At 48.2% G+C, this 14,223-nt stretch overlaps 1 protein-coding gene and 1 non-coding gene across 9 annotated transcripts in view; both read right to left on the reverse strand.

The window, feature by feature from the left end:
- Positions 1-14,223, reverse strand: part of NINJ2 (ninjurin 2) — a 98,811-nt gene that overhangs the window by 17,571 nt on the left and 67,017 nt on the right. For 3 of the 8 annotated variants that reach the window (XR_010147935.1, XR_010147933.1, XM_063785397.1), the window contains one exon: positions 4,780-4,915. The exons of 3 other annotated variants lie outside the window; for them this stretch is intronic. Coding sequence is in view for 2 of the 5 variants with exons in the window: in XM_063785399.1 (XP_063641469.1) it covers positions 4,820-4,870 (51 nt within the window). In the remaining 3 variants the exon portion in view is untranslated. Of the gene's footprint in view, positions 1-4,779; positions 4,916-14,223 lie in introns of those variants that run through there. 2 more of the 8 variants (XM_063785399.1, XM_063785398.1) reach the window with 1 other exon arrangement.
- Positions 8,283-8,342, reverse strand: LOC112205122 (U7 small nuclear RNA). Its single transcript, XR_002938977.2, has one exon. It is a non-coding gene; the product is annotated as a U7 small nuclear RNA (small nuclear RNA).

Raw genomic sequence — 14,223 nt, forward strand, 5'->3', positions numbered from 1 at the left:
AGGAGGCCTGGGCCTGGAACCAGCCTGCCTGGATTGCCCTGGCCCTAGGACTCATGCCTTTTCCCTGCCAGCAAAGCAGGTCCAGCCTGGGTCCTCATACCGGGGCTCTCCTGTCCTCCCTCAGGATTCGAAATGTGGCCAGTCACACATTTTCCCAGCCCTGACACCTGCACCTGAGCAGCAGCTCTTTTAAGGGGGCCAGGGTCTGCTCTGGGGAGAAGGTAAGCAGGGGAGGGCGAGCAAGTGGGTGCAGGGATGTGATCCCGCTGCTGACCGTCCAACTCATGCAGCTTCGGTGCTTCCCAGCTCACACGTCTGTAGAAAGAGGAGACACCCCTTCCTCCTCATGGTGAGAAGCTAGTGTCTGGTGAAATAGGTGAACTGCTGCCAAACTCAGCAAAACCCTCAGCAAAAGTCAATGTAAGTTCCAGGCGATGTCTAACTCAGCCCCAAGGTGTCCTGAGAACCAGATTCTCTGTGGACGCTGAACATGCAAAAAGCCCAGCCCTGGAGGGATTCCAATCCACAGCCTCTCCCTGGTTCCCTGCACTGACCCCATGTGCGGCCAGGCTCCCTGTGCATCCCCCTTCACTTCTCACAGAGGCCCTGTGAGGGGAAACAGGCTCCAGAGAGGACAGAACTTACCCAAAGTCACACGGCTAGGAGATCAGAGGCAAGATTTGAACCCGGGTCTGTCCTCACCACTGTGTTCCTCCTCCTGCAGCTCTTAGGCCAGAGCCCTGGGGAAACCTTTCCTCCAGTGCCTAACACAGAATTTGGCTGGGAGCGTGTGCTCAGGAGTGAATGAATGAATGGACGCAGGCGGGCAGGCATGCTAGTGTGAATGAATGAATGGACGCAGGCGGGCAGGCATGCTAGAGTGAATGAATGAATGGGCGCAGGCGGGCAGGCATGCTAGTGTGAATGAATGAATGGACACAGGCGGGCAGGCATGCTAGAGTGAATGAATGAATGGACGCAGGCGGGCAGGCATGCTAGTGTGAATGAATGAATGGACGCAGGCGGGCAGGCATGCTAGAGGGAATGAATGAATGGACGCAGGCAGGCAGGCATGCTAGAGGGAATGAATGAATGGACGCAGGCAGGCAGGCATGCTAGAGTGAATGAATGAATGGGCGCAGGCAGGCAGGCATGCTAGTGTGAATGAATGAATGGACGTAGGCAGGCATGCTAGAGTGAATGAATGAATGGACGCAGGCAGGCAGGTATGCTAGAGTGAATGAATGAATGGACGCAGGCAGGCAGGCATGCTAGAGTGAATGAATGAATGGACGCAGGCAGGCAGGCATGCTAGAGTGAATGAATGAATGGACGCAGGCAGGCATGTTAGTGTGAATGAATGGGCGCAGGCAGGCAGGCATGCTAGAGTGAATGAATGAATGGACGCAGGCAGGCAGGCATGCTAGAGTGAATGAATGAATGGGCGCAGACAGGCAGGCATGCTAGTGTGAATGAATGAATGGGCGCAGGCAGGCAGGCATGCTAGAGTGAATGAATGAATGGACGCAGGCAGGCAAGCATGCTAGTGTGAATGAATGAATGGACGCAGGCGGGCAGGCATGCTAGAGTGAATGAATGAATGGGCGCAGGCGGGCAGGCATGCTAGAGTGAATGAATGAATGGACGCAGGCAGGCAAGCATGCTAGAGTGAATGAATGAATGGATGCAGGCGGGCAGGCATGCTAGAGTGAATGAATGAATGGGCGCAGGCAGGCAGGCATGCTAGAGTGAATGAATGAATGGGCGCAGGCGGGCAGGCATGCTAGAGTGAATGAATGAATGGACGCAGGCAGGCAAGCATGCTAGTCCTGCCCTTAGCGCTGGCCCAGATTCAGGCTAGAAGCGCCCTTTCCACAGCTCAGAGCGATGCCCCAGGGCAACCAGGCAAGTGTCAGGTCCCTGCTGTGCCCTCACCCTCTTTCTAAAAATACTAACGAGCGAGAGACCTCCAAGGCCACCAAACAGATATCCAGTTGTTCTCTGGGGTCAGTCCTTCACAGCCTGAGGCTGCCACCTGGCACCTGCCGCCTCTGGGCCTCCCGCCTGACAGCTGACCCCTGTCATCGCTGTGACTTCACTGTAAGGCAAAGTCCAGTTTGGCAGAGGTGGGGACTCCTGAGCAGCCAGGTCCAGCTTGGCCCAGCCTTGCCCATGCTGAATTGTGGGATACCAGGACAACTTGGGGTCTCCAACCCTGAGCCCAGTCAAAGCAAACCCTTCTTTTTTGCTGGGGCTCTATTTCCACAGCCATGAAATGGAGGCGGTCAAGCCCTGCAAAGCCTCGAAGTGTGAGTGGCAGCCTGGCTTGAGGACGTGGACACTTAGAACCAGGACAGCGGAGTCGAGACCTGGCCCTGCCCCTTCATAGCTGCATGGCTTGGGAGCTCTCTCAGTCACCTACTAAAAATGGGGATCGTAAGATTACAGAACAGTGATAGCATTAACCTATTTTTAAAGATCTATATTTATATACGTAGATCAATCTGATAGGGTGCAGACTAAAATATTAAGCATCGTCTTAAGGCGATAGGATGTCAGATATTATTTTCTTTTTTTTGCTTTATCTGTATTTTCTAATTTTTCTTCAATGAACATTTGGAGTAAAAAAAAACCCAAAATGTTAAAGCAACAACCAGATAATTAGTACTTAAGTATTTGTCCTGACTTACAGGACAGTTTGAGAATGATGTTTATGAAAGTGGTTTAGAAACTGTAAAGTTCTTTGCAAATGTAAATGGTCCTTATCATTTTCTCCAAGGGCATTTTGGAACTACAGGGATGGGGACAGAATAGTTTCCTGGCCAGGTGCGGTGGCTCACACCTTTAATCCCAGCACTTAGGGAGGCTGAGGTGGGCAAATCACTTGAGCCCAGAAGTTCCAGCCAGCCTGGGAAACACAACGAGACCCTGTCTCCATGAAAAACTTTTTTTGGCCGGACACGGTGGCTCACGCCTGTAATCCCAGCACTATGGGAGGCTGAGCTGGGTTGATCACCTGAGGTCAGGAGTTTGAGACCAGCCTGGCCAACATAGTGAAACCCCATCTCTACTAAAAATTAAAAAATTAGCCGAGCATGGTGGCACCTGCCTGTAATCCCAGCACTTTGGGAGGCGGAGGCAGGTGGATCATCTGAGATGAGGAGTTTGAGATCAGCCTGGCCAACATAGTGAAACCCCATATCTACTAAAAATACAAAATTTAGCCGGGTGTAGTGGCGGGTGCCTGTAATCCCAGCTGCTCAGGAGGCTGAGGCAGGAGAATCACTTGAACCCGGGAGGCAGAGGTTGCAATGAGCCGAGATTGCACCACTGCACTTCAGACTGGGGGATGGAGTGAGACGTCTCTCAAAACAAAAACAAAAACAAAAATTTAATTAAAAATAAAAGCAGGCTAGGGGCGCGCTCACACCCGTAATCCCAGCACTTTGGGAGGTGGAGGCGGGTGGATCAGGAGTTCGAGACCAGCCTGTTCAATATGGTGAAACCCCGTCCCTACTAAAAATAAAAGAAAATTAGCTGGGCGTGGTGGCGGGCCCCTGTAGTCCCACCTACTTAGGAGGCTGAGGCAGGAGAATCACTTGAACCGGGGAGGCAGAGGTTGAAGTGAGCTGAGATCGCGCCACTGCGCTCCAGCCTGGGAGACAGAGCGAGACTCCGTCTCAATAAACACATAAATAAAAGCAAATCCTTCTTTTCGCTAAGGCTGCATTTCCACTGCCATGAAATGGAGGCTGTCTCTGCAGTGACCTTCACCTGCCGCCAGTGGTTCTCTCCCCGCCATTCACTGGGCTCTGGGGCTCTGGGCTTCCCTGCTGCAAGCTCTTAACCCTTAGCGTGAGCAGATGGTAGAACTGCCCATGCCTAGAAGGTTCCATACCAACTTCCGGAATAAACGAGGCCAAAGGGAAAGAGTAGGTTCGCCGGGGGCAATCCCACACCAGGAAGCCCCACGATTCAACAGCGCCACCCAGGATTTCAGTGTCAGTCCTATCCTCATCAGGCAGGCAGCGGTTGGAGGAAGGGAATGGTTGGAGGGAAGGGAAGGGAATGGTTGAAGGGAAGGGAAGGGAATGGTTGGAGGGAAGGGAGGCTGAGCACAAGCACGGCCACACTGTGTTGCACCCTGGCCTGCTCTGCGGATGAGTCAGCAGCATCGATTAAGCACCCACTGTGTGCAATGTCCTGAACTCTGTGCTGAGATGATAGCTCTGTTTGCTTTCCAGCCAATCAGCAAATATTTATTGAGCATCTGTCTATTTGGGGCAAGTCAGAGTACAGAGGGCATGGCTTAGAAAGGAACAGCTCAGACGGAGTTTGTGATTAATTACGGGAATGGGTGCCAAGTGAGAGATACAAAGGGTGGAAGAGCAGGAGCGCCTCCATCCAGGGGCGTGGAGGAAGCTCTGCGGATCTCAGGGCCATCTCAGCTGGCTCCAGACAGACAAGAAGGCTCCTTCAGTGTTCTTCTGGTAATCACAGAAGCTCTGTGTTGGGAACCAGTACCCTAACAGAGGAGACTGGTAAAAGGTTTCCAGATGAGCATTAATGTAACCCACAGTAATTTGCATGGCCCAGTAAAAAGGAACATATGGGGCCCCTCGTTCAAATTGATTAAGAGTGACCCTCAGGAATGAAGTCTAAAACAGGAAAAAAGAAAAAAAAAGATTCAGAATTTCAAGATGGCAAAAGCAGAGAATTAGACCAAATGCAGGACACAAGGCCCTCCTGAGCAGGCCCTGGGAAGCTAGCCCAGCCTACCTGGAAGAGCAGGAGATAAGAATTTGGGATTTCTGGTTACCAGGAGGATCACAGGCCTTGGGAAAGCCAGTGGCTGCTTCATTATTTCCATCCCGGGTCAAGTTTGGCCTCCAGAAGGTGAGATAGCCCAGCCTACCTGGAAGAGCAGGAGATAAGAATTTGGGATTTCTGGTTACCAGGAGGATCACAGGCCTTGGGAAAGCCAGTGGCTGCTTCATTATTTCCATCCCGGGTCAAGTTTGGCCTCCAGAAGGTGAGATGGCCCAGCCAGATCTGGCTCTGTCCTTAGCCCTTCCCTCTGGTGGCCTGCCACTCTCAGATGATGGTGTCAACAAGACCAGAGGCTGCTGGCTCTTTTCTCAAAAGCCAGGACCAGGGAACAGCGCAAAATACAAAGGCCAATGCCTTCACTGGAGGAAGGGGTGGGAGCTGCTTCTCCCTGGGCAGTGCACACCCACTCAAAGGCATCCAACCTCAAAGTGCATAAGCTCCCATCCGCCCACAGGGCATGCGTTTCGGCCCTATGTCCAACCTTCCCGTCTTATAAATCAGGACACAGAACCATCGGGGCAAGGGACCTCTCCAAGGCAACAGAACTGGGCAGTGCTGAAACTGGGACAAAGGCTTCTGTGACTCCCACCAGGGTCCTTTCCCCAACAGCCAGGTGCCTTTCTGTGCCCTCTGACTGGATCGTAGGGATCCAGGTGTGGGGATCCCTCTGCAGTGACCTTCACCTTCGGGGCCCTGCTCGCATGAGAATCACTGTCGTCCACGGGGGACGCCATTCACTGGGCTCTGGTGTTGTGGAACGGAGTTGAAGTTTGGATGGAAGAGCTCACTGTCCCCTCTGCAGGCCTTTAACCCTTAGTGTGAGCAGATGGTAGAACCCCTGCCAGTGCCAAGAGGGGTTCATACCAACATCTGGGATAAACAAGGCCAAAGGGAAAGCGTAGGCTCCCCAAGCGCAGTTTCTTTTCTTGCTACTAAACACCTGTGGGAGGAGGAGGCTCAGCCCTTCCTGTGGAGCATCTCTGCCAGGGTTCAATAGTATTGGACTAGAGTCCTGATCTCGGTCAACAAAAAGACTAGGGGACCGGGAGGCAAGAGTCAGCTCATCAGGACGGGCTGCAAACGGGGAGGTCTGCATCCAGGGTGAAGCTGCCCCTCCACAGGAAGCAGGCCCAGGAACCCCTGGCAATGCAGACAGGCTGAACCCACAGCACCGCCCCCATGGCGGGAGCAACTCCCAGTCAAGCAGCGGCAGGAAGTGCCCCAAAGGTGTCCACTTTTATTGTGCAGGACAGAATGTCTGCACATGCACCATCTTACAGAATTTGCACAGCTGCCTAAGGACAGAAGCTGAGGCTGCATTGTAAGGACACGCAAAGGGAGCCCCAGAGGACTGAAGTCCCTTTCTTAGGGCTCTTCAGGCTCTCTGACCAGTGAAGTTCTAGAGCTGGGAGGGGAGCTGGGCTTTCCTAGTCTTGGCCCGATGCTTGTGGTCTGGCCTCTGACCACTCTCCATCTCATCCTGCCCAGCGCTGAGCCATTCTTCCCTGCCCCGGGGCCTCTGTGCAGGTGGGGGATGGGGGTGGCCAGGGACCCCGTGCCTCACAGGCAGGTCACCAGGATTTGTAGAGCAGATTGAACACCCCATCCCCCGTGTTTGAAATGCCCTCTGGGCCCTTCCTCACCGTCCACCCTGGAAGCTCTTCCTTCCGTTAAGCTGGTTATTTCCACCACAGGGCCTTGGTGACACCTCCCACCTGATCACTATCCGTTCTCTCACTGGACGGTGAACTCCTTCAGGGTAGGAGCCGTAGTATGAGGCTGGCACTTACTGACAACTAGTAGTTGTTTTATCCATGAAGGGAGGGGACGACCTACACAGGCCTACACTTTAGACATGAAACGACAGCCAACATAGTCCCCAGACCAGTGTGTCATCCTTCCACTATGTAAACACAGATAGGTTTCCCCTTGAAAAAAATTCCCACTATGTGAAAAGCCAAATCAATTTACAAGACAGCAAAATGGCGGAAGGAAGGGAAGGGACGGAAGGGACGGAAGGGACGGAAGGGACGGAAGGGACGGAGGGGACGGAAGGGAAGGAAGGGACGGAAGGGACAGGAGGGAAGGAAGGGACGGAAGGGACGGAAGGGAGGGAAGGGACAGGAGGGAAGGAAGGGACAGAAGGGACGGAAGGGATGGAAGGGAGGGAAGGGAGGAGGAGACATCTTGCAAATGGACTCCCCGCAGACTCCTTCAAATAGTCCCCTTTGTGAATCTCTTTCTAACCTTAGAATGAGGAAAACCTTTATAACTATGACATCAAATCTGGAAGCCATAAAGGATTAATACATTTGACTGCATAAAATTTAAATTATTTGAATGCAAAATGATAATAGCATATACCCTTATAGCGCTCATTTCATGTCAAACCCTGCACAGAACACTTTATATATCTGAAGTCCTGTCATTCTCATAACAATCCCTGGGATAAGTACTGTCCTTATCTAAGGGACTCTGAGGTTAAGTAACTAAACTATGGTCATTCAGCTAGTAAGTTACAGACAAAACCAAGTAGCCTGCCTTCAGAGTGTGTGCTCCAGCCATTTCCTCAACCACCACACACCACACAAAATCAGGAGACAAATAGAAATGGGGGGAACACTGCTGCACAGAGCACAAAGGACTGATTATCCTGAAGTCTGTGGAGGCCTTAAAAATGAGCCAACAGAAAAACTGAGTACAAACAAGCAAGCCCCTGAAGAAACATCACAAATGTGTGTAATAGATATGATAGCCTACATGATTGGCGAAGACTTAAGAGACTGATAATACTCAGTGTTGGTGAAGACATGGCTAAGCAAGCACTTTCACATCCTTGGTAGAAATGTAAATTACTACCGAATGTACCAGAATTGTTACAATCATTTTTTTGGAGGACAATCTGACAATTATCTATTAAAATTTAAAATAATCTTACCTAGTAAGTCCACTTCTAGGAGTCTCCCACAGAATAAGTCTCCCACAGAAAATGCTCCCCAAAGCTCAAAAAGACAAGCTATTCAATGCATCATTATTGATAATGTCAAAAACCGGGAATGAGCCAAATTGTAATCAAGGGTGTGTGGGCTAAATAAGCTGGCCTACAACCACACAATTAAATCCTACATATGTCTTTGAAAAGAGAGAGGTGTTCTTGTTCAATCAGTAAAAAACAATGGACAAAATGAAACAAAACAAAAAGAATGAGGTAGATCCCTATGATTAGATACAGAAGATATCTAAAATGTATTCAGTGGGGAGCAAGTCAGTAAGAACATGATATGATTCTATATAGGTAAAAATGAAACAAAGTATTCAGAGGATCTACTTTATATTTCTGTGCATTAGAATAAGCATAGGAAACAGATATGGGAGGAATTTCTATCACACTAAGGTTCCCTTTCTTTCTAAGTTATGTATTTTCCCAATTGTAGGTTGTTTTCTCATGGGAGTTTGGTTTCAGTAAAAACCAGGGAACCCGCTAGACAAATTCTAGAAGAGCTCTAACACTTCCACTTCTAATTTTTCACACCTAAGACATCATCCTGTTATAATCAGGAAAAATATAATAAAGATGAAATTAAATATGCGATAAATAGCAAAAAACACCTTCCCTGTTTCTTTCTTTCTTCTACAAGCATGTGCTGGGTATGCCTCCTGAGTCCTAGGCACTGATGTCTCAGGCTGGGCATGCAGAGACGAATCCATATGGCTCCTGCTCTCAAGAAACTTCTGGAAGGGGGGAAACAGTTGGTACATTTAGGGGGGGATTGTCTCCTGGACTCAGTTTTCCTCCGTGGGGTGAGGCAGATGGGCTGCTGTGGCAGCCGTCTCAGAGAGGGCGGGGTCTCCCTGTCAGGACCCAAGGGGTCCTAGGGTACGGGTGGAAGGCAGAGGTGGAGCGGTGTGGGGCAGCGGATCAGGGAGGGGCTGATGAGGCACTTAGGCTTTGTCCTGAGGGCAGCAGGGAGCAGTAGGAAGGTTATCCGCAGCCAGTGGCATCCTTAGAGCAGCGTCTTATTTTTTATTTTCGTTATTTTCTGTAGAGACGGTGTCTTGCTATATTGCACAGGCTGGTCTGGAATCCTGGTCTCAAACAAGTGGTCCTCCTGCCTCAGCCTCCCAATGTGCTGTAGCAGCATTTTAGCAGGACCATGATGGAAGCGGCTCGAAGGATGGGCTGGAGCGGAGAGCCATGTGCGGGAGCCCTGCTGGAGGTCTGCAGCACAGCATTGGCAGTGGGTATAAAAATGGGACTGCCCCAAGAGAGGGTGAGGAAACAGAACTGGCAGGACTGGGTGAGCGATTGGATGCTGAGGGTGGGGAAAGGGAGGGGTGGAGGACGACACCCTGTGCCTCTGGCTGGGGGGCAACTTTGTGCCTTCATAGTCTAAAAACGCACCCTCAGCGTTGCAGCCCCAATAGGACTCAGTTGATGAACAACTTTCCAGGAACGTGGCTCTTGCGTGAAAGGGGCACCTGCGAGAACCAGAACAGACGCAGCTGCCTGGTGGGATTACAGCAGTCCGCCCAGCCACTGCCCAGGGCGCCTGGAAGCCTGTCAAGGGCATAGTCCTTTGTGGCTGATGCTTACAGCTGATCAGAACCCAGGACACTAGCACTTACTATCAAGGTTATAGGGAGGCTGATGCTTACAGCTGATCAGAACCCAGGACACTAGCGCTTACTATCAAGGTTATAGGGAGGCTGATGCTTACAGCTGATCAGAACCCAGGACACTAGCGCTTACTATCAAGGTTATAGGGAGGCTGATGCTTACAGCTGATCAGAACCCAGGACACTAGCACTTACTATCAAGGTTATAGGGAGGTGGCAGAGAAAAGAAGTTCAGCGAGACTGGTGCCTCTTTTCAAAATGGTATGACAGTCCCTAGGTTCTCTGGCTCCTGTTTCTGGATTCAGTGCTGTGAGGGCCTCTCACCGTCATGTGGTCTGTGTGAACCAACCATCAGGGCAGTTTAGGTACTGCAGGGTGTTGGGGCCCCAGTCCTTAGCAGGGTTCAAGCAGCGGGTGCCATGCCTAGATCTTACAATTCCCGGCAGCATCTCCCTTCACCTCCTGCTTGCTGAGAGCACTTCGGTGGGCAGAAATAGCCCTGTCACTCATGCCCAGCTGCACACACGTCAACAACCTGGGGCTGTGCGCTCTCCTGATGCAAGGTCCTTTCTGCTAGTCATGACTACTAAGACCTGCTGCCCAGGACTGAGTGCTGACTCACCTACTACGTTGGTCAGAGGGTTGGGGGCAACTCTGATTGCAGAAGCTCTCTGGATGGGCAGTGCTAGCGGAGTTCCATAGAGCTGGTCTTAAAAGCAGGGGCCTTTTGGCTGAGCTCCGAGTCCCTGGAGGGACAGTGTCTGCTGTGAACAGATGTCACGGAGGGAGCAGTGCGGTGTCACCAGTCTGGCTTCTCTCCCCAGGTCCCTTGGGCACGTCTTATCTTATCGTGCAGCTGGGCTGGGGGTGCTGCCAGACTTTGTGGGAGCTGGCTGCAAGGGCCAAGGGTGTTTCTTCAGAGATATTTCTCAGGTTCTGGGCCTCATTGGAACAGGAAAGCCTTCTGAAAGAGTGACGTGGCCGGCGGCAGGTATGGTGTGTGACTTAACTAGTCAATTTTGAGCAAACAGAGGCCCCCAGGCGTTTTTCCCGGGTCACCCCCTTTGCCCCTCCTGCTCTGCTCATCCTTCCACCTGTTCCTTTAGCCTGAAGGCCTGGAGCCCCAGCCGCCAGGCTGTAGCCAAACGCATATCTTGTTTGCATTCTCGATGAACTTACCATTAATCTGTGACAGATGAAAAATAGGAACTTTGAAGCCAGAATGGGGTCAAGTCTGGCTTTACTGCCTGCTGCTAGGTGACCTTGGACAAGCCATAGTGTCTGAGCCATAGTGTCCCCAAGGGCAAAATGGGGTAAAAGATAGTCCCTACCTCACTGGGCTGCTGCAACAACAGTAGGGCACACATAAAACAGTTCGGTGTCTGCTGCATAACATGAGGGAGTTATCGTTGCCGGAGGGATTCAGAGTGGACCCGTCACGGTACATTCTTGTGAATATCCAACAAAAAGGTGTTGAACATATAAAACAGTTCGGTGTCTGCTAGATAACATGAGGGAGTCATCGTCATTGCCGGAGGGATTCAGAGTGGACCCGTCACGGTACATTCTTGTGAATATCCAACAAAAAGGTGTTGAACAAATGGAGAAAGATATTAGACACAGATTATGAAGAAACAGAATAACTAGCTTCTCTGGCCAGGCGCGGTGGCTCACTCCTGTAATCCCAGCACTTTGGGAAGTCGAGGCTGGTGGATCACTTGAGGTTAGGAGTTCAAGACCAGCCTGGCCAACGTGGTGAAACCCCGTCTCTACTGAAAATACAAAATTAGCCGGGCGAGGTGGCGCATGCCTGTAATCCCAGCTACTTGGGAGGCTGAGGCAGAAGAATTGCTTGAACCCAGGAGGTGGAGGTTGCAGTGAGCCAAGATTGTGCCATTGCCCTCCAGCCTGGGCACCAAAAGAAAAACTCCATCTCAAAAAAAAAAAAAAAAAAAATCAATTACAAATTATTTGGTTAGTTGTAAGAAGCAGAACATACTAAGGAATGTAGTCCAAGTCCAAGCTCTGTTCAGGGATAAATACTGTCATTATAAAAATTAGTGAAAATAAGCCAACTGAAATTCATCTCAGAAAAGTTATGAAAAGACAATAAAACACACCTTAGGAAAACAGCAAGGAAGAACAAAATTAAGATAATTACAGAAATTTGTGAGTTACAAGGATATCAGTAGATTGAGTAAATGAAACTACGGAATGGATTTTTTTAAAGAAAAGTAAAATAAATCCTTTCCCTAAAAAGGCAATCAAGAAAAAAACAGGGAAAAAAAATGAACAGACAAAAGTAGAGTGGATACAGATGTTATAAATATAGTAGGAAAGAAGATTTTTTAATGGAAAAAATCCAGAAATCTATGTTAAATATAGGAACCATTCTCAATTTATTAGGTTCACTGCAATACTAACTGGGTGTAATGACTACATTGTTCATTTGGTAAAGTATTAAGGCACAATTACTAAGAACTCTTAGGGGAAGAAAAGAATAAGAAGGCAAGAATTTCCCTGCAATACATCAACATTTACTATTCAGTCAACTTTGAAACAGATCTGAAAACCTAGCGATTGTTAAAGAAGCATCACAGGCAGGGCGCAGTGGCTCATGCCTGTGATGAAGCTCCCAGCTTCATCAGAAATTTGTGAGTTACAAGGATATCAGTAGATGAAGCTCCCATCTTCATCACAGCTTCCCAGCACTGTGGGATGCTGAGGTAGGAGGATCACTTAAGCCCAGGAGGTTGAGACTAGCCTGGGCAACAGGGCAAAACCCTGTCTCTACAAAAAATAAAATTAGCCAGTCGTGGTGGTGCAGGCCTGTAGTTCCAGCTACTCAAGAGGCTGAGGTGGGAGGAGCGCTTGAGCCCAGGAGGTTGAGGCTGCAGTGAACCGTGAATGTGCCACTGCCTCCAGCCTGGATGACAGAGTGAGACCCTGTCTCAGAAAGGAGGAGGAGGAGCAGAAGGAGGAGGAGGAAGAGGATGAGAAGGAGGAAGAGGAGGAGGAAGTGGAAGAATAAGAAGAAGAAAGAAAAGAAGAAGAAGAAGCAGCAACAGCAGCAGCATCACCAACTTATCAGGGAAGGGGGCAAATTATTTATCAAATAAATTACAAATAGCTTAAATAAAAGTAAAAAAGAAATGATAGAGGGAAACTTCCTCAACTCGATAAAGAATATCTACAAAAAACCTGTGGCTAACATCACACTTAATGGTAAAAAACTAAGAGCTTTTCCACGAAGACAGGGAACAAGGCAAGACATCCCCTCTCACCACTCCCTTTCAACATCATACTGGAACTCCAGGCTAATGCAATAAGATGAGAAAAAAATGTATACAGATTGGGAAGAAAGAAACAAGATTGTCTTTGTTCACAGATGACAAGATTGTCTATGTAGAAAATTGAAAATAATAAAGAAAATCGAAAATAATAAAGAAAACCCCTGGAACTAATAAGCAAGTATTACAAGGTTGCAGGATACAAGGTTAATATACAAAAGTCCATTGTTTTCCTATAGATCATCAATGAATAAGTGGAATCTGAAATTAAATACACAATGCCATTACATTAGTCCTCAAAAAATCAACTACTCATGTACTCCATAAATATGTACAGATATTATGTATCAATAAAAATGAATTACTTACATATAAATCTAACAAAATAATTACAAGATCTATGTGAGGAAAACTACAAAACTCTGATGAAAGAAACCAAAGAACTGGGCCAAGTGCTGTGGCTCATGACTGTAATTCCAACACTTTGGGAGGCGAAGGTGGGTGAATCACTTGAGTCCGGGAGTTCACAGCCACCCTGGGCAATATAGCAAGATCCCATCTCAATTTTTTTTAAAAAACAAAAACAAAACAAAAAAAAGGAAGAAAAGGAAGAAAGAAAACAACTGAATAAATAGAGAGCTATTCCATGTTCATGAATAGAAAGACTCAATATTGTCAAGACATCGGTTCTTCCTAACTTGATCTATAGATTCAATGCAATCCCAATCAAAATCCCAGCAAGTTATTTTGTAGATATCAACAAACCGATTCTAAAGTTTACATAGAGAGGCAAAAGATGCAGAATAGCCAACTCAATATTAAAGGAAAAAAATAAAGTCAGAGGACTGACACCACCCGACTTCAAGACTTATTTAATACAAAGCTACAGTAATCAACACAGTGTGATATTATCAAAAGGATAGACAAGTAGATCAATGGAACAGAATATAGAGTCCAGAAATAGACCCACATAAATAGAGTCAACTGATCTTTGACAAAGGAGCACAGATAATACAATGTAGCAAAGATACTCTTTTCAACTAATTGTGCTGTAATAACTGGACATCCACATGCAAAAAGAAAAAAAAAGAATCTAGACATAGACCTACATGCTTCGCAAAAGTTAACTCAAAATGGATCATAGACCTGCATGTAAAACACAAAACTATAAAACTCCTGGACAGTAGCATAGGAGAAAATCTAGATGATGTAACGTAACATAGGATAGGATGACACAGGATTTCCATCCTAGGTTATTGTTATGTCATAACAATATGACTCTTTATATACAACACTAAATGCAAAATTCATGAAAGAAATAATTGATAAACTGGACTTTATTAAATTAAACGCCTCTGCTCTGTAAAAGACAATGTGAAGAGAATCAGAAGATAAGCCACAGACTGGGAGTAAATATTTGCAAAAAATACTGGCCAGGCGTGGTGGCTCATGACTGTAATCCCAGCACTTTGGGAGGCCAAGGCGG

The sequence above is a fragment of the Pan troglodytes genome, chromosome 10, assembly GCF_028858775.2.
Source record: "Pan troglodytes isolate AG18354 chromosome 10, NHGRI_mPanTro3-v2.0_pri, whole genome shotgun sequence".
In the NCBI taxonomy this organism is placed as follows: domain Eukaryota; kingdom Metazoa; phylum Chordata; class Mammalia; order Primates; family Hominidae; genus Pan; species Pan troglodytes.